This window comes from Calypte anna, chromosome 10 (genome assembly GCF_003957555.1).
Source record: "Calypte anna isolate BGI_N300 chromosome 10, bCalAnn1_v1.p, whole genome shotgun sequence".
NCBI lineage: Eukaryota > Metazoa > Chordata > Aves > Apodiformes > Trochilidae > Calypte > Calypte anna.
This window is the reverse complement of record NC_044256.1, coordinates 12,980,274-13,000,503: the sequence shown is the minus strand read 5'-3', so window position 1 is coordinate 13,000,503 and position 20,230 is coordinate 12,980,274. Positions and strand designations below refer to the sequence as shown.

Genomic DNA, 20,230 nt, shown 5'->3' with positions numbered 1-20,230 from the left:
CCCCAGCACCCGGATCCGGTGGAGCTTTCTTTTTTTCCTTTTTTTTTTTTTTTTTTCTTTTCACTTTCCGCGGTCCCTCCACCCTTCCCCTCCCCCCCCACGTCCCGGTTCCCCGGGGTGCCCCTCTCCCTTCCCGGGCCCGGCGGCGGGGAGCGCGGCGGGGCCGTGGCGGCGGGCGGGCCACACCCTCCGCGGCGCTTCCTGCGAGCCGGCGGCGCGGGGCCGCGGCGGGCGCGCCGGGGGCGGCACATGGTGCGCAGCCGCCGCCCCTCCGGCTCTTCCGAGTTGCGCCCGGCTGGCGCTCGCCGACCAGAGTACCCGGGGGCACGGTAGCAACTTGAAGGGGTGGGACCCCGCCCCAACTCCGTGCGACTGCTGGGCGTCTCTGAGGTATTCCTTTTGATAAAAGGGAACTTTAAGCAGGATCCCGCAGCCGGGAAGCCGGAGGAGGTGGTGGAAGGGAGGGAAGCCAGCGTGCGAAAAGGAAAAAAAAAAAAAAAAAAAAAAAAAGGAAAAAGAGAAAAAGAAAAAAAAAGAAATACATATTTTAGCTAAACGATGCTAGAACGGGGCCCGGGGGCTCCCGGCGAGCGCCGATCCTCCGCAGGAGCGCCCTAGGAGCGAAGGCTGGCAGCGGAGCGGGGCGGGCGCCCCGGCGGAGCTCGCTCCCCGCAGCAGCAGCAGCCCCGGCGCCCAGAGCCTTTTCTTGCCTCCCGGCGATTAATGGAATGATGTTGCGGAAAAGGCAGAGCGATCCTGCCGGGCTCAGTCGGGACTGCTCGGGCGGCGGTGGCAGAGGCGGTGGCAGTGGGGTAGCGAGCGGCATGCGAGTGCCCCCCCGGCGCTATGGCTAGCGGCGGCTCTGGCAAGTCCAGCAGCGAGGTGTCCGGCGGTGGCATCCCCAGCAGCAGTTCCCTGCAGAGGAAGAAGCTCATCTCTATCTGTGACCACTGCAAGATCAAGATGCAACTGGTGGCTGATCTGCTCCTGCTGTCGAGCGAGACCAGGCCGGTGAACACAGAGAGCCTGTCTGTCTTTGGCGAGTCGTTTGAGAAGTGCAGGGACACGATCATTGCCAGGACCAAAGGACTCTCCATCTTGACCCATGATGTCCAGAGCCAGCTCAACATGGGACGCTTCGGGGAGGTGGGGGAAAGCCTAATGGAAATGGGGGAGCTGGTGGTCTCCCTGACTGAATGCTCTGCCCACGCTGCCTACCTTGCTGCAGTGGAGACTCCAGGGGCCCAGCCTGCCATGCCTGGCTTGGTGGATCGCTACAAGGTGACCCGATGTAGGCATGAGGTGGAGCACGGCTGCGGGGTCTTGAAGACTACTCCTTTGGCAGATATGAGCCCTCAACTCCTGCTGGAGGTTTCTCAGAACATGTCCAAGAACTTGAAATTCCTGACAGATGCCTGTGTGCTGGCCAGTGAGAAATCCAAGGATAAATTTGCCAAGGAGCAGTTCAAACTCAGTGTCAAATGTATGAGCACCAGCGCCTCTGCCCTCTTGGCGTGTGTCAAGGAGGTCAAGACTTCACCCAGCGAGCTGACCAGGAACCGATGTGTCTTGTTCAGTGGACCTTTGGTGCAGTCTGTCTATGCTCTGGTGGGCTTTGCCACTGAGCCCCAGTTTTTGGGTAAAGCTGCCACCATTAATCCAGAGGGCAAAGCTGTGCAAACTGCCATCCTAGGAGGAGCCATGAGTGTGGTATCTGCTTGTGTGCTTCTGACCCAATGCCTCAGGGATATAGCCCAACACCCCGAAAGTAGCACCAAAATGAGCGATTACAGGGAAAGGTTGAGGAACTCCGCTTGCGCCGTCTCGGATGGCTGCAACCTGTTATCTCAGGCACTAAGAGAAAGATCTTCACCTAGGACTTTACCGCCAGTGAACTCCAATTCTGTGAATTAACCCCTACATCTTCTATTTAGATCCCAGTCATTGCTAAAGGAAAATAATATCCCACCTCCTCACCCCTTTTTTGTATACCAAAGAATTTGCTTGGATGAGCCCAATCATTTGATTTCATGTGGTGAAGAAGCAGAACAGCATTTTCAAACTATACGTACTAATAAAGGTAGCCAGTTTCGGCTTTTTATTTTACTTTAAAGTCAAGTATCTGTAGATAAATTTTCCTTTATTCAGCAAGGTCTTCACACAAATGGTAACAGCTGTTTAAAAGTTTTTTTATATTTGGGGAGGTGGGGGTATCTTAAAAAAGAAAAAAAAAAAAAAAGAAGCTTTAATCGCGCTGGGTGCGGTTTTTAAAGTTTGTCTTGTCTTGTCTTCCGAAATTTCCCTTCTAAATTTTACTGTTTTGTTGTGCAGGAAAAAGGTTACCTCAGTTCTCACTCGTTTAAAAAAAAAAAAAGATAAAACCCAACAACACATAGATGATGGATGTAGCTACTATTTTGTTTGGTTTTGTTTTGTATGACTTTTTTTTTTTTTTTTTTAAATTCAGCATCAAGTGTTAGGTTAGAAGTGCATTTGGTGTGTAGGAGTGGAAGGACTGGAGGTTGTGATTATGTTTTCCATGTGTTGATTTCCAAACTGGGGGAAAAGCTACTGTGAGTGTTAAAGCAAAACAAACAAACAAAAAATTACACTATAACATAAGTGATTTTTAATTTTTTTTTTCCAATGTCAGTTTTTATCTTGCATGTACTGGAGTATTTATTTCATCTATTAAAATGTTATGTTTCTCAGATGCCTTTCTGTGAATCTCTTAATACTTGAACAACCAGGCCTGTTTGCATTGTATGTCATTTTCCCCAGAGAATGGGTGGTACAAATATAACTAGCTCTAGACAGCAGCACACAGGCTGCAAGTCAGTTCTTTTATTTTCATAAGTACCGTCCCTCCCCGCAATACCACCCCTCTGACAGAGAGATTCTGTAGTTGTGTTTATGGTGAGCCAGGCAATGCTGGGTGCACTGGGATTAACCTAAGTGCAGGGTGCTGGCAGCTGCTGCAGCAGCAGGGCATGGGCTGGTGGTGTTTGTCATTATCACCCTTCTGTGTTATCTTTGAGAAGTTCATGTATTTCAACTCTTACAGATGTTGCAGGGCATCTGTGTTAAATTTGTGACTTTCCATATAAATGTATTAGGGATTTCTTGAAAGCTGTTTCCCTGCTTGCTCCATGTGTCTCCTTAGGAGTTTGAAGGTTTGCTGGAGTTCACCCTTTGATTCCTCAGAGGTTTGTCTTGGAGCTCCTTAGTACAGTTTTCTGTCAAAGTAGTTCTGGTTTGATGTTGCAGATAACGGGAAAAGTCAGCTAACTGTTGAGGCCCATTCCACCTCCAGTTCAATTCCTTGGGAACTGTGAGTGGACCTTAAGGAATACTGCAGTAGTTCCCATAATTGCAGTGATGATTTTTTTCAGCCTGGTCTTTGTCGACCTGTGAGGTCTGTTGCCCTCTGTATGTTCCATGGAAGGTAAATAGAAGAGCAGGTCTTCTGGCAAGGAAGCTTTGTCTGTTGAATTCCACTGCATAACTGGATTATTTATTTTTTTATGTCTCCAAACTGAACGATGTTGAAAGCTATTGGAGAATGTACCTTAAAAGTGTTCATGGTTTAAATCTTTACAAGTACTGTCCTTTTTATTCCTTTGAAGAAGTAAACTGTTTGGGTTTGGATATGGAACAGTCCTGGAGTAGTGAAAGGTCTTCCATTTATAGCATTATTGTTTCTCTTGCGTGTGTTGCATTTACTTAATTTCAAAGGAGAGTGAAACATTACTGAGAAGTGGACTGCGCTTAAATACCCATATCTTTGGATTTAGAAAAAAAATAATTCCTTGACTTAAGTACAGTGGACCCCTTAGTATTAGGTTTTGTTTATTTTTAAATGAAAGTTTCCTGACTTCAGTGAATTGTATTATTAGGGCTTTGTGAAAAAATCAGTCCAAGCTGCCTCCCTCTGGACTTATTTTCTCACTATGTTCTCTCAGATGTAATATATCCCTGTCAGTACATGCTGCAGAGTCATGGACGTCTGCATCTATGCAGTGCGGTGTAAAAGTTCTCTTGTTTTTGTTTTTTTTTTATAGATAAACACATACATGTGTTGATGGCAGCCCTTCTAATTCTTAGATGCCTCCACAGGTCTTTTCTTGTAGACTCTCGTGCACATGGGTGCACACACATTTTCCCATCTGGATGGCAGGAACAGCTTTAAGGCTCCAGAGGGATTCATAGGAAGCCAAGGCCATCTACAGGGAGGTCCTGTGCCTCAAGTGTTTTGCAGTCCTCTGCTCAACTCTTGTCCCATGTCCCCATGGAAGCTGAAACACCATCATCCCAATCTGCCCTTCCTTCTTTTCCGCAGTTGTGCCGAGGGGAAGGAGGAAAAAGGGACTGTAGCAAACGTAATGCATTCAGGATGTGCTATCTTTGTGGCTGCAGACAGGAGGTGAGGAACTGGCTCCACCCTTCCTTTGCTTAGATCCGAGATGGTGCAGAACTCCGTGTGGGACGTGTGGAGATGGTGCTGAGGAGGCTGCAGGGCAGTGCTGTGCAGGGAGGGTGCAGGTACCAGGGTGGAATCTTTGAGTTCCACTTCTTCTCATTTGCCACGACCTACATTTGGGAGGTCTGCTTCCAGACGGAACCCAGAGGATTCTGAAGGGCAGCTCTGCTGCATGTCTGACCGAAAAAAAAAACAAAAAAAAAAAGTAATATCCCGCTGGCTCTTTTGATGTTTCTACTTAATAATTTTTGGTGCTGAACTAATTAGGTTATTTTTGATTCATTTGTACTTTATTGAGGTGATATGCATCACAGTGCAGCCTCCTCCTTTCCTCTGAGTATGAAAGGCAACATATTATTAATGATCATAGTGGCTTTTGTTGTGGTAAGATTTTAAGTGGTTTAGTGCATTTTTATTTTATCTAGGATACTTCATACTCTCCCTTTCAGGTTTCATTTTGAAGTGAAATATGTGCATATATAAATATGTATTTTTTATTTTTTTTTCTAACACTGAAAAGAAAACAAACTGCTCTAGATCTTCCTTTGTATTTGAGGTGTGTGGATTTTATAAAATAAAATGTGAAATGTAGCCAGGCCACTATTTTAGTCACAGGCTGACTGGAAAAAATATATCTACACACAAATAATACATTTTCTAAAGTAACTTACTGTATAATTTTAAATAACAGCATTTTTAACACTTCAAAATGACCAACCATTTCTTTGCAGAGTAGAACTCACACAAGGGGAGCCATGTGCTCCCTGGCTTCAGCTCAAGATAGGATGTCAAAATCTGTGCTATTCATATAATTAGCAAAGTTTAAAAAAAAACAACTTAATGCAAGCAAGTACAACAACTTTTTTCAGGCACCGAGCAAATGATTGACAGGAAAAAAGTGTGTGTGTTTATATATGTGTATTAATATATATGCACTTTGTGGCATTTTCTGAGCTGAAAGACTGATACCACTACTAAGCATGAACATTACATGTGTTTTAGGTGCTGTGATGCCACATGTATAAAGACTTTGTGTACACTCTGGTAATTTATTTGGAATGTATTAATTCTGTTATTACTGCAGTAAGGATATTCACGTTGTTCATTTACTTTGTACAAACAGAAAAAATACATAGTGGAGTAGTCAGGGTTCAATTGCAGGCCCCATCAAGGTCACTGATTAGTACTTTAGATGTCATACTTTAGGTCATTGTAGCCCAAACGCTTACAGTTTGGGTCAAAAGGTAGTGTCACAATTTCAACATAGGCTTAAAAAAGCATGAGATGTGATTTCTTGTCTGGAATCTTGGTACTTTTGACAAAACAGTATTTCAGTGTGCTCAGATGCCACATGTCATAGATTTACTCTGATAGTGCATTTAATAAAAGGGTTAACATATTTCTAAACACATTATGCAATGCACATTTGTAGCCAAAAGCAGCTCTATCCCCACTAAAAGAGAACTAAGCTTATTTTGAAAAGGTAAGAAGTTTTTAACAGGGAAGAATTTGTCACTTTTGTATTGTCTGTGAATTTGATATTCCCTTTTGGCTGATGCCTCAGCACATTAAGTTCAGCATTGATTTAGTCAGCCGATGAGACTCACTATTGGAGATCAGAGCTGTGTGTTTTCTGATTCTACAAAAAAAAAAAAAAAAAAAAAAAAAAGTTCTGTAAGACAACCAGTACACTAGCAGCAAAATGCAATTGAAAAGTGAATACACTATTTAAGGGAATTTGCAAATGTAAAATCCATGTTATTTTTCAAAACTAAGAAAAAAAAAAAAGACCATGGGTCAGATAATTCCCTTTACTTTTTGCCACAGGAAATGATCAAAGTAGCAGAAAATCTGCTCTTTCTGGCCAAACTTCTGTCAGAGACAGAAGGGGTCGAGCCAACACATGGTGTATGCAGCCTTGCAGCAAGAGGGATGTGGCTGATGGGAAAGGAGGTGGAACCAGAGAAAATCTGTAGGGTAATATCTCCTATTAAACCCACAGGAATTTTCCTATTCTAGATAAAACAGAGGCTGATCCAATAAAGCAAATCTCAGACAACACCACCTTTTTTCTGGGCTGTTAGATGGATGTGAATGATGATGAGGGGTAGGAGTGCTTGGGCTGCTCTGTGTTGAGAAGCTGTATAGCTGTAGGGAACCAAGGGCATCCAGGGTTGCCCTAAGATACCTAAGAAATACAGGCAAAAATGTGTACCTGCCAGAACAGTTTGATGGGAAATGAAGGGGTTGTGGGGTTTTTTTTTTTCATCCCTATCACGCTCTTCCTAGACTTTATGAGTTGAAACAGATGGTAGGGACCAGTACATTTTACTTCTTTGTTCTTGCTGCCTGTGAAAGGTGCCAGATGGGCAGGCATAAAGATAGAAATTCTCTTGGTGTAACCCAGGGACAGCACAAATGCAGAGCTTTTAGCCTGTCCTATCCTCACAGAATCATCTCAACAGGTTTTTTGGGCACTGATTTAACTCTGACTTTTTGCTAAGCAACTGACAGTCCCAGTAGCAACTTGCAGGGCCATTAATACCATTAAAATATTTCATGTAAGACACCACAGATGGGCCACAGTTAGGTATGAAGTGCAAGGCTAGATCCTTTATATAAGTAATTTCAAAAATTAAATGCTGCATGCTCTGAGAGGCTTATTTACTTGGGAATTATGACTTACCAAATTTTTAATACGAGGCATTCAAAGGTACACTTCATTAACATAATTAGCAGTAGTATTCTGAACAATTTTTTATGAGGAGGGACATGAAGGGCATCATCTATGACTCAGTGAAGTCTGTGTAATTAAATATTTTTCACAACCTACAATAAAATTTTAGGGATCATCTTGAGCTGCAAAGTGAGCAATTTATATATAATTGATTTTCATTGCACTGAATCTTTTCATAGAATCATAGAATGTTTTGAGTTGGAAGGGACTGTAAAGATGATCCAGTTCCAACTCCTTTGGCATAGCCAGGGGCATCTTCACTAAACCAGGTTGCTCCAAGCCCCATCCAACACTTCCAGGGATGGGGCAATCACAGCTTCCCTGGGCCACTGACTTACCACCTTCACAGTGAAGAACTTATTTCTAATCTCTAACCTAAATCTACCTTCTTCCAGTTTAAAGCCATTACCCCTTGTCCGACCACTACATTCCCTTGTAAAAAGTCCCTCCCCAGATTCCCTGTAGGCCCCTTTCAGGTACCTGAAGGCTTTTATAAGGTCTCCCTGGAGCCTTCTTCTGTCCTCTCTTTTTCTAGAACTGTTTTTATTGTACTAGAGGACTTTGAACATAAGGCTTTTCTTTTAATCTTGTTTTATTTCTTTAAAACCACACAGTGTATGATGCTATATTCCAACAAAGTCAAAAGCACCATTTCAAGATTTATGCAGAGATTCCTAGGGTCTTTTGTCAGTTTGCCAGACTCTTTTTCCTGTTCTAACTTAATTTTTATAATTTCCTTTTATGTTAATAAAGGCTTCTTGTGGCTGTAAAAGTTGAAGTTGTCTTACTCCATAGACAGCCTGGTTCTTATGTGGATACTATTTAGATTATTTAGAAATCCTGCTGGTTGCCAGATGGAGCTCTTTTGGGTTTTATGTTAAATACTTGGGAAGCTAAATAGCTTGATTTTTTTTTTTTCTCCTCCTTCCTCTCTCCCCCAACAAAATAAATAAATACTTGAAAATTGATTACTAATAACTCGCTTAATTTCAAAATTAAAATCTTAAAATCAAATTAGTTTGAGGTGAAGTGACTGCAAGTAGGAGATACCTCAGAGCGGTCGGGTTTTGGCGGGGTTTGACTTACCTACCAGGATTTTAACCCAACAGTTTTTCTCCAGATTTGGGTGGCAGGAACCTGAACTTCAGTCTAAGGATAGGGAATCCTGAAAAGCACAGAACGTGGCCCTGAATTCTGCAGTAGCATTTCTTACAGGATATGGACTTCAGATGGAAACCCCAAGACAGTCTTAGACTGCAGTGCTGTTAGGATTGCTGGAAATAACTCGTAGGGTGTGGTTCAGTGGTATGCTAGGCTGCTGCAAGCTGCTTCTATCCCTGAATTAGTTTAACCAGTCTTTGGATGGCTGAGAGTCTCCATGGTAGCTCCTGTGCTTCCCATCTCCCTGCTTGGAACATTTAGGGGAGCCCATGAGAAACAGAGATTTGACATCAAGTTCTCCATCGCCAGCCTGGAGCCTTGAGGTTGTTTTAAAAATCCTACCACTGGCACTGGGAAGCCATGCAGATTCCAGGGTAGGCTCACAATGGTGTGGTTTGAAACTGCTTTTGTTCCCCTGCCCTTTGGAGTGCTTCACTTTTTGGCCCCTGTGTACTGATTCTGTCTGGTTTGCATCAAATATGGGAAATCTCTTGAATTGGTAAGCATGCTGCTCAGGTGGGCTTTGGCCCCTGTTTGCATTCTGAACATGCATACTGTGGAAAATAGTGAGAAAAGTCAGATCTAAATGTGCAGTGTGACAAATTACAGGCCCTGTAGCACTTCTGAATTGGCATGTAGTTAATACTCTGGTCTTATTTAAATGCTTCAGTTTTAGTTGATGTTTAAAAATTTACTTTCTGTTTAAAAATTTACTATGGTATCAATCTGTTCTGGTGATGTTGGATTCATAGCTCAAAAACTTTCACCCCTTTTATCATCTTAAAGTAGCCATTAGTCTCAAACATTTCAATCTCTGGGTCTGGCTTACAAAAACAAAAAGGAAACTGAGCCCTATATTTCATTTTTAGTATTTTTGAAAGCTCTAAAGTTAACGGGTAAACCTATTTTTAAATTACAGAGCATGGAAAAATAGTGGGTGCATTTGTTTTCATGTTGAAGTGAGCTATTGTTTCTCTGCTTGTAATTAAAATCTTGCTTTTTTTAGGAACTCAGATTGCTCCTAGGCACTGAGAAAATCTGTGCACAAAACTATCTGCATGAAATTTCATCAATACTGACTTGAGGCATGAACCCAGTGAGAATGTGTAATCTCTTCTCTTGTGACTGTCATATTGGAGGATTTTGTCCCAACACTCTGTAAATGGAGCTGGTAGCATCTGCCTAGGCTGAGGAGCAGTTGTTGAAGTGAATGGTAAAGGCTCCAAAGACACGAGTACCATCTTTGAAACCTCAGAGATATGTGATGCTGGCTAGAGCCCTGCAGGCTGTAATACTCATGAAGAGTTAGAATGAAATATAGGACTAGAAAAAGCTACGAGCAAGAGAGGTTTGTTTCAAAGTTGAGAGCTCTGTTTATAATTTTCAAGGAAAGAAAGTGAAATATTTGGCCAGGTCTGTAAGAGTATTTAGGGGCTTAACTCCCACTGATTTTCAGTAGAAGCAAGATGTCTAGATGGTGTGTGCACCTGGTCATTTGTGATAAGGTTTGATTGCATGTGTGTTCAAACTTAATGAGAGGATGTTGTGGTAGAGTTTAACTGAAACTGTGAATCTAGGAAATTTGCCGCTGAAATATGAACACGGGACAAATTCTGTTCTAACCATCCCAACCTTTTTCCATGTGGATTAAAAGCCCTTGTTATCCTTGCATATGCCTGGGCTGGAAAGCAAACAGAAGCCCACCTTGACTCTATTTGTTTCTTGTGGCTGCCAGATGCCAGCATCTTCCAGCTTAACATCAGAACCACACATTTCACCTCCCTCCATCCTCTGCACCCAGATGTGGAACAGAGATCCCTTTGTACTTTGTACATGTTATCGTCCTCCAGGACAAAAGCAGAAAGATAATTCATGCTAACTGAGGTCCACATCCCATTAGAAATGTACCTGCTCTCTCTGTATGCAAATTCCAGCTTCCTCAGTACCACACGGGGCCTTTTCAAATAGGGCTTGAAGAGTTGCCTGCAATCCATATTCCCTGGATCTGTTTCACACACAGTTTGTCAAAGAGCTGTAACACTACTCAGAAGAAAGGGTAATCTGACTCTAGGTATTTATGAGGTGTTTTTTAGCTGGGGGTTGGTGGGTGAGCTGGATAATGTGAGATGTAGGTTAGTGGCTATCTTAAGGTTGTACCAGCCCTAGGTACCAGTTTCCCAACAGAGTAGTATTTGGGTTTTGTGTGACATTTTCTGTCTGTCTTTTAACTAACAATACTATTCTGCTAACATTGTGTATTGAGTTTATCTGCAACTTTGAGTTCAGTAACAGAGAGGTAGCACTGGGATTTATACTGCTCTGTGAATTCTATTTATTGGTGAATCTGCTATAACTTTTCTGTGTTGGTCTTGTGAGACTTCTTTTAAAATTTCTTGCCTTGCCATAGTATTTTTGTTTAAGTAAATCACCTTCATTTTCTCTCTCCAACTGGAAAAAATTAAATTCACTACAAAGAAAACCCTGCCTGGTGCATTTATCCAGTTCCCTGCCTATCTGTCTTTTACAGACAGTTTCAAGATAATTAGATGAAAATCACTTCCTTTGAAAGTCAAAACTAAAAATCTTTTTCAAAGTCATAGTCTTAAACTTGTAACCATTTTGTTTAGTATATGATTAAAACCACATTTGTTCATTAGGTTAGAACAGAGGAAAAGGCTTGCTTTTCTGTCTTGGTACATAAAATAGCAAAAGGCCAAACATTCTTTGGTTCACTTTCATGATTGTACCATAATACACAAAAGTTCCATCAATATTGCAGTTTTAGACACTGAGTATCTTTTTGATTGTAAGCCCAGCACTTGGCAGTCACTGGTACTGGAAAAAAAAAATAAACTGTTGAAGGACCCCATTAATACATTATAACATTCTGTATTAAGTTTGGTTTTGTTTAAGACAAGAAAGCTCAATCAGAATTATGTGCCAGTTCTTTATAAGATCCCACTCATTTGGCAAAGGATCTGCATTAATTACATCTTGTTTTCTGTACTGTGTCATTACAGAAGAGAGAGCACATGCTGCACTTTACAAGGGGAATTACAGGGAATGAAATAATTCACTCACATCCTTGAAGCCTTTGCTGTATTTTTCCCTTTTCCTTTGACAATAATGATGGGCTGGAGGAGATTTTCCTTGGATGATAACTAAGCTTTACAAATGTACAATGGTGCTCAGAAGCTTGAGCAGAACAGAATTTTAAAAGCTAGTAAATATATCTGATAGAAACAAAGTACTTTCTCAAAGCTTTTCCCCAAAGTATGGGTTTATCCAGTTTTCCCTGTTTGTTTTTTGTTTGTTTGGTTGGTTTTTTCTACATTCATTTAACATTACTGTTAGTGGTTTCCTCCCTTTTGCAGTAATTTTGTAAGATGAAGGATTTCACTTACAGAAGGTGTGGCCGCTGACTGGTTCTGGATCCTTTTAAGGCTGTGATCTGTTGGATTTTGCCATGTCGTTCCACGTAGGACTGGGCTTCACTGATCTGGAGTTCACACGAATCAGTCCTGTCCAGGGAATAGAGCATAAAGAATATTCAGAGCATTTCTATTTTATATTTTCTATATTCTATAAGACAGACAACCCATTCAATAACACTGTCTGAACTAGCCCTTCTTCCTCAAGAATATTAATTTAAAATTAATGAGAGTATTTTAAAAATTTCAGCTGCCAAAACCTGATAACCTACATGATGATGAAAGCCTTCATTCATATTTTGCTTCTGCTCTATTTAAAAATCACAAATATATTTGTATGCCAAAAAAATAGCAGGCTTTTTGTAATCGGTGGGGAGAAAATGAAGGCTCTATTTTGGTTTGCAGAAGTAGACTGCAAAAGAATCAATACCCCTTTTCCACATTAGGTGGTGTAATGAAATTACTCTGCTGCTTATTGCACTCCAAAATACCTTTTTTAACTGTTGATTTGCATTGACATCCTACAGTTTTATTTTAGAAAAGCACTTAGCTAGTTTATGTGCCTCAGTCATGCCAAAGTTGAATAAATTCTTCCTCAGAACAAAATAATCCTGGTTAATGACTGCATGAAACAATATTAAATTTATGTCTAAGGGGAAATGACTTTGCATCAGTCTGATGGCAAATTCAGCTTAGTAGTTTTTAAAGGCTGTTACATTTGTAGTAGTGTCTTTCAGGACTCCTTCAAGCCTGAAGCGTAATATTTTCAAACTGTTTCCTTTCATCACCATACCAGTTAATACAGAATTATCTTTTCCAGAGCAGTTTATTAGGAAATTAGAGCCATTTAGAAAAAAGTGATCCAAGTTAGATCCAGTTTGCAGGTTGAGCCCTTAAAAAAATGCAACAACCCTACAGTTTTACAGGTTTCCTTTTTAGTAAGTTCTTGTGGGTGAAAACCTGTGGAACTTCTTATGCTGATCTCACCTCTCTTTAGTTTTCATATGCTTCCTGTTTGTTTTTTGTGTTTGTTTGGTTTTTTTTTTTAATTTCCTAAATACACAGCAAGCACCCTGTGCAAACATGGCTCATTGATGTTAATATCAAGTCATCTCCTCTTTTCAGTGGGGATATAGCTCGTATCATGATTCTCATTCCCTAGATAAATTCTTTATCTCTGGCATCCTATCTGTACTGTTAGATGAACTCTGAAAACAATGAACTTTGCCTTGATCTCAATAAATGGTGTAACCATAGGGATGGTTTCAGACAGATAAGGGTTGAATGTGGTAGATACAGGTATGAGGTATAAACACAGATACATTAAGAGGGCCCTTTCCTAAGACTTACCTGCATGCCTGTCTACCAAATACTGTTTCCTGCCTTCAGAGAATAACAAGTACTGTTGGGAAGACAGAGGCTGCTGGAAACGCAGTTAGCCATTAAACAGTGGACCTGGGTAGATAGCGACCCTACTGAATTGCAACTCAATACCTATTAAACTACTTAATAAAATGCTAGAAGTCTGCATCAGAACCAGAAACTTAGCTGAAAACTTCTTTTTATGGCAGGGACCTACATGGAAATGTATTTGGTAATAAGGTACATGCTTGTCATCATCATGTCTTGCCAGTGATTTTGGGCCTCTGCATTGTTAGGACAATTGGTTGGTCAAGAAGTACAGAACAGTTCTCAGGAAAGAAAAAAGCCCTGCCAGAGTTAGCTTAATTCAAACTGATTCATAGGGAGATGCAGCTCTAATAATCAACAGATTTGTAGAGCACTTTGATCACAGCACCTATTAAGGGCACGTGGGCCAAATCCAGTTACAGTGAACCATCAGAATGAAAGCTTTATTGTTTACCCCTAGGGTGTTAAATATCTTCACCTTTCCATATTTAGAGGGCTGTACTGTTTCTAAAGAGAGTTAAAAAACCTCACATCTTTCCCATTATGTATGTCCCACCAGTTTCCACTTTCTTTTTGCTTTCATGGTCCTGAGCATAGTGCTCTGCAATAAAACTGTGGAGTGATGCTTTGTCTTGCTTTTTGCATCATCACTCATATATTCCTTAGTGCTCACCATCAGACTAGGATACATTCCTCACCTCTGTTTCTATTGCTCCTCTAACTCTTCCAAAAATCTCTTGTACTGGCTTACAGAAACAGCTGGAACTGCAGCATCACTCCATTTTAAGCTCTGAATTGTGTTAGCCATTACATTGGTTCCACATGCTGCTTGGGTGGAGGCATCAGTTAAAATTCCCAACACAGCCAGTCAGGCCAGGAATTCCAGCTCTGTGTAAGTGGTGGTGACTTTCTAATTCTTGATTACATTATGCTAGAAAAGAGGATTGTTCCAAGAGTAATTTACCAAGAGAGGAAAAATGGAAATACTGTTCAAGGATGACCTTCCACCCCAGTGATCTATTTGGCTGGTGTCTGTTATTGCTCAGCTTCAGTCATGGGTTTTGCAGTAGTTGAGTGCTTTGTCATCACTACCAAGTGGAAAACTCCTGAGCTCACTAAACAGTTTGTGAGAGGTTTGGGCAATGGTAGATGGATTTATGAATGCAACTGCAGAACAAAGTGTTCATCAAGGCTACCTGAAATAAATATTGTTCCTATTAGAGCAGACTTTATAAATGTGTTGATTCTAAAAGTTCCTTCCATCTATAGCTCTATTCCTGAGCCCAAGATCCTGAGATAAGTAAGGAGAGAGGAAAAAGAAGGGAATTACTTTGCATCACTTCAGCATGGGAACAGGAAAAGTGTTGTTGCGATTGTCTCCAAGAGAGAGGCAGTGCTGTAATCCTGTTTCATTTTCATATGCAGAACTTGAAAAGATTTTTCCTAGAAATGTGTAATGGGACTGTCAGAAAACAGACCACTCCCCTTCCCAGTAGTTTCCTGCTGAAGTCATTTAAGGCCTCTCTCACAGCTTTCATCTGTGTAGGCACTGAGAGTTCATGGGCCAAGATTTTTTTTTTTTTTTTTTAAATGGAGTACAAGCAAAAATGAAGCACTTGAAGAGAAAGTAATTAGGAAAGAAAGCTGGAAGCTTTTCTGCTTGTGAAGCTGGCTCACCAGTTAATCAGTTTCTCATTTCAGTTCTGCTTCTGTCAATCCCAGTGAAGTGGATCTAGGTGTTTTTCTTATTTTAGGTACTGCTAAAGCATGTATGTGAGCTGCCCAAAGGGGTGGAGAGAGTTGTTGTTCCTTACTTCACTTCTGGGACTGTCTGTTCAGGGCTTTACACAGGAGGTGACTTGGAAAGGCTTGTGAATTCCATTTACTCTGCACTCAGACCTGATGACTGCAGTAGGCTGAACATACGAAACCTGCTCTGCAGGCAACAGCCCTAGTGCAGTAGCTATTCAAAAAAAGAAATTCCCTTTGTGGAGCTGGCAGATAGCCTGCATTCACAAAGATGGGATTTTTTATTTTTTTTTGTGTATATAAATATATATGCCATGTATAACACAAATGATCAAAGCTTCTTTTAAAGTAAGCCATTAGTGCCCTGAATAAATGGATGCTACTCATTGTGCATTTTCTGGCTGGACTGAATTCAAGCCTGAATTGACTGAATTCAAATGGGTAGCTTTTTTGGATCACACTCACTTGTTTCTCAGACGAATCTGTAGTGTGGATTTGTTCCTTGGATGAATGGTACACATTTCATCTATTTTCTTTCCAGTTGAACTCTGCCTGGCACAGGAATGATAAATGGCTTTTTTATATTTCCTTCTGTCTAGAAGACCATGTTGTACTGTGAAAGATGATCTTCATTCCCAGGACAGATGAACTGCAGGCAGAGGTGGATTTACTGATACATGTTTGTAATGTCACAGAAGTGCTGCAGGAACCTCATCAGACAGACAAATATTGTTGTAGTACTAAGTCTTAGTCACATCCCATGTATCAGCCCTTCTATAAACCTTTCAGTGGAAGTTATATGTTCTTATGCCTATAGGAGTCATCTCTTGAGGAAGTGAATTTTCCTATGTTCTTTAACTATTAGGCTTTGGGAGAAGAGTGAATATATAACTATTTCAAGCCTTGGAGCATGAAGAACTTCATGAAGTTAGCTGGTCATTATAAATTACATATGTATTTAAGAAAAGAAAATTATAGTATTTAAGTAGGCAGCCAGCATGCTATGAATGCAGTCCACTGTATTCATATGACATTTAAAGTGTGTATTTACATTTGCTGTGAAATTGCACATACCTGATGTGTACTTTTGGGGGGGAGTTTCCTTGATGCCGTGGATTGGGAAGCTTGGTGAGATGAGTACAGCCTAAAGAAGAACTTCATGACTGCATTGAATTAAACCCCTGTTCAGGTCCTAGGATTAAGTTTGGGACTGATGAGCTAAGTGGCATACTGCGAGGACACTTGAGTTTACTCCAAGCATCTGACACTTACCCTGCAGTGCAAGCAGGCTCTGAGCATTACCTGTCCCTGTCACCTCTCTACATCCCATCTGCCCTTGTGATGGAACCATATGTTTGAGGCTAGACAGGGAAGACATCCTGTGGCCTTTCTGATAAAGGTTGCCACGGCATGTTGTGAGGACACATGGTACTTGGAGACAGTCTGGAGCCAGGTTGTCTGCAAGGGCCACCTGGAAAGGAGAACTTGTGTTTCAAATCCTGTTTCTAGGAGCAGCCATCTCAAGCACAATTTTAGCAAACTGCCAGGCCTATAGCTATGCTGCTGCTTGTGCCAGAAACTTACCCAAGCTTTAGATCCTTACCTACTTCCTATGATATTTTTGTGTGTCTGTTTTGTTACTGGAATTATTCTTGTTTAACTACAGCATTGACAAAACTTCTTGTCATAATGAAAACAAGATTTGAAATGAACCCAGAGACTCTGGAGTCAGTGCAGCTGTATGATGGGGAGGAGCTGGCACATGCTTCCAAAGATTTGAAACTATTAAGGATATATTCAATGAAATGGCATCTGAAATGCTTTTATTCTTGGTGGTAACTCATCATTTTGACCAAGTACAGATTTGATTATTCGAACTTCTTATCTCAAGAGTATAAGACCAGCTGACCCTAATTTTGTGAGTTAGCTCCAGTCATTAGAGATGTCTGGTCTATTTTACTGTGAGCTGTACATTCACTAACACACGTTGGCAATAGGGAGCATGTTGTTTGGAAGCTGTTCTGCTAAACTCTGTGAGCTGTTTGGCCCCTTGTGTACCAGATGGCACCAGTCACCACAAGTCACCGGTGGTGACCTAATGAGCAGTCACCACTCGTCACCACCTGGTCTTAGTGCAGCAGCATTTTTATACAGAAACCCTTTCTGTGTGTGAGAGCCCTTCCAAGAATCAGCAGCACACATCTGGCTTAGTATCTGAGGTGTGCAACATACAGGGGAGGCAAAAACCTCGACATGCAGTAGAAGCCTTCCTTGCTAACAATAAAAGAGTTAGAGTTGCTGGCAGAAAGTGATAAGAGTGTCAGTGGCTGTTTAGATTAGAGAAGGATCGGGTGTGTTCAGTGTGGGGAATAGTGTTTGTTTAGGTTTTCCCTCCTGGGACTAGTTGAGTATTTCAAGCACGTTTGGAAACTTTTTTTCCCCCAGTGGTCTGAGATGTGAGCTGGGTGGTGTGTATGGGACTGAGAGAATAAGACTGAACAATGCTTCAGGAAAAGCAATCGCTAGCATCCCATAATGCCAGCTTTGTTTCTGGTTGCCTGTATAGATTCTCACTATTTGTTCGCTGACTTTTCTTTCAGTTTAAAATACAAAAGAAGATGCCTGTTTCAGCCTGTTGGGGCTGACAAAATACTAAAGACAGAGAAAACTGTAGAGCAAAATGGAGCTGAAACCAGTCCTGTATGGGGAGTCCCTATGTGTGCTGTGGCAGGGGGAACAGCTGGGATCTGCTACTGACAACACCCCACGTTTTTTTCCATCTGTCTGACTGTATTCTTAGTGTATGTGCCCTGTTCAGCAAAGGGGAGAGCTGAGACCTGACTTTTTTATTCACTGTCTGTGGGAAGGTTATTTAGAGCAGCATTTTCTGAGTCACTTTGTCACAAGTTAGTCCAAAAAGCATATGCTCTAAGACTGCTCCAAGAAGATGAGGAGCAGCCACAAAGGGACATACTTGTACAAATCACTATTCAGAGATCTTGAAACAAAAAAAACCACATAGCTCTGAAAGAAAAGGCCAGGACCCCGAAAATAATTGGCCAGGGTAGTGGAAATTGTTAAAAGAATGAATGGGAGCAGCCACAACCATTGCCAAAATCATTACAATCATCAAGCTGAAAAATGAGCCTGGCAGCAGCAGTACATCCAGATGGCCAAACAACAAGAGTCATTGGTAATCCATCCATTTGTCTGATTGGAACCTCACCCACCCACCCGCTCAGGGAGAGACCCCAGAGCAGTCACAAAGGGGCTCCCAAAATCAGAAGTTCTGAAGTCCTTAAGGTCTCTGAGAAGGTCTGGGCCACCAGTGATGCCACAGGTCCAGTGGAGCCCTCAGTCGTGATGTTAAAATGAATTATTTTTGAGCAGTACAGATCCTATATTCCCTGATGTGGGTGCTGCCAGTATGGATAAACGCATGTCAGCAATTAAGGACCACCAGTGGGTGTACAGGCTTGTGTAGCTCACCTTGCAACCTAACTTCTCCCAGCAGAATATTATTGCTGTAATGTGGAAAGAAGCTTTGCTCTACACTTGCTGAGTTCCCTTTTCGTTGAAGTGGACTGACTACTATCATGAGATTACACTAAGAGGAACTGGGCCTAACCTCATCTCTAGCTTGGATTTTGCCACTCGTTTCCAGAAAAAGTAAAATCCAGGTAGTTACTGTAATATTAACTTTTCTTTGCCATAATTCACTAGTCCTCTTAAAGAGACAGCTTTCTCTGTAGAGCATCTGCTTTATTTTTAGACAAAAATATGGCTTTTTGATGTCTAGCTCATTTTAAAAACTAACAAGTTAGAACCAATGACACAGAAGTTACAGCAAAACTTAGTATTTTTCTTCATTTGTAACCTTTTCTATCATACTAATATTCCAATATTATTTCTTGTTAATGCTGACTAGCATCCTGCTAACTAACAGCAAGGACTTGATGTGGTAATAACAGTCACTAGAATAGCTGGAATTGTCCTAGATGCCCTTTTGCAATACATCAGCACTGTAAAGTAAAGCAAGTTTCAGCTACATTAGCAAAGTTAAGGTGCCATGGACTGCTATTCACTTCCTCTCCTATTTTAAGTAAACCTTTAAAAGACAAACAAACCTTCCCATCAGCATGGAAATAAAAGGCACTACAGAATGATTCACACCAAATAGATGTTTTTCAGTTGCAATCATTCCCTATTGAGTTGAAGTGGTATTATGTTGTTTTAATCTCACCAGTTCCAGAAAGCATGCACAAATGAAAAGATGTGATTTTAACTCTTTAGGAGGGGGAACTGCAGCTTGCACAGAGCATCCAACCAAAGGAACAGGATTAATTTTATGATGACTGAGCCCAAATCTATGTCTTTTTACAGCTTCCACTACAATTAATTTAATTCCTCCACTTCATTCCTGAAATGATAACCCCTCATGATAACCCCGATGTATTCCATCTATCTGCAGTTTCCACAGAGTTTGGCAAGACAGAACTCAAAACACTTATAACCCTTTACCAATTTATTCTGATTGCTGCTAGGGTTCCTACCCACCTCCACAGGGAAATTCAACTTTTACTCCCATCTGCAACACCAAACCACCAAAAAAGGTATCAATGAACATGCACAACAAAACATTTTAACAGTCATTTTGAGCACAAATGGATGCACAGAAATACACCCTGCCTAACACTGAAACACGACCACCTCTCTGGTGAGCAGCATAAGTAATAGACAACATTTGATAATCATCTACGTAGCCTAGAGCAAAAATGGAAGCAATGAGAATGCACAACCTTTGAATCAGCATTTTTGGGGAAAACATTTCTTTTGTGACATAGAAACCTCACTGACTGCAAATATCCAGAACTTTGATAGTACTGCACTAATAGGTGGTAAATTCATCAAAAAGTAATTCAGAACTTTTGATGAGAACTGAGACTTGTTTTTTTAATAGCTACAGTGAGCTGCCCACATGCTCATGACTTGTTCCTGCTCACAGTACCTGTACACGTCTGGAAAGTTTTCTTCTGTTAAGCACCAGACATCTTCTCTGTCAACATTTTTCATGTGTACAACAGGAAGCTTCAGTCCTGCAAAATATATATATACTGATGAGATTGTAGTCTGAGAAGGTGCAACCATCACAATACTAATTTGTCACATACTGTTTCTCTTTGGCCTGAATGAATCTCTCTTTCTGTGGACTCAGGTGTGTAGTACAAACATTTTGTTTGTGGTCTTGAATTTTTTTCTTTC

The 20,230-nt window shown here is 41.2% G+C and overlaps 1 protein-coding gene across 1 annotated transcript; it reads left to right on the top strand.

The window, feature by feature from the left end:
- The first annotated feature begins 249 nt into the window (after positions 1–249).
- TLNRD1 (talin rod domain containing 1) lies at positions 250–2,713 on the top strand. Its single transcript, XM_008492060.2, has one exon. The coding sequence runs from the start codon at positions 847–849 to the stop codon at positions 1,912–1,914; it is 1,068 nt and encodes a 355-aa protein (XP_008490282.2). The 5' UTR covers positions 250–846; the 3' UTR covers positions 1,915–2,713.
- The last annotated feature ends 17,517 nt before the right edge of the window (positions 2,714–20,230 follow it).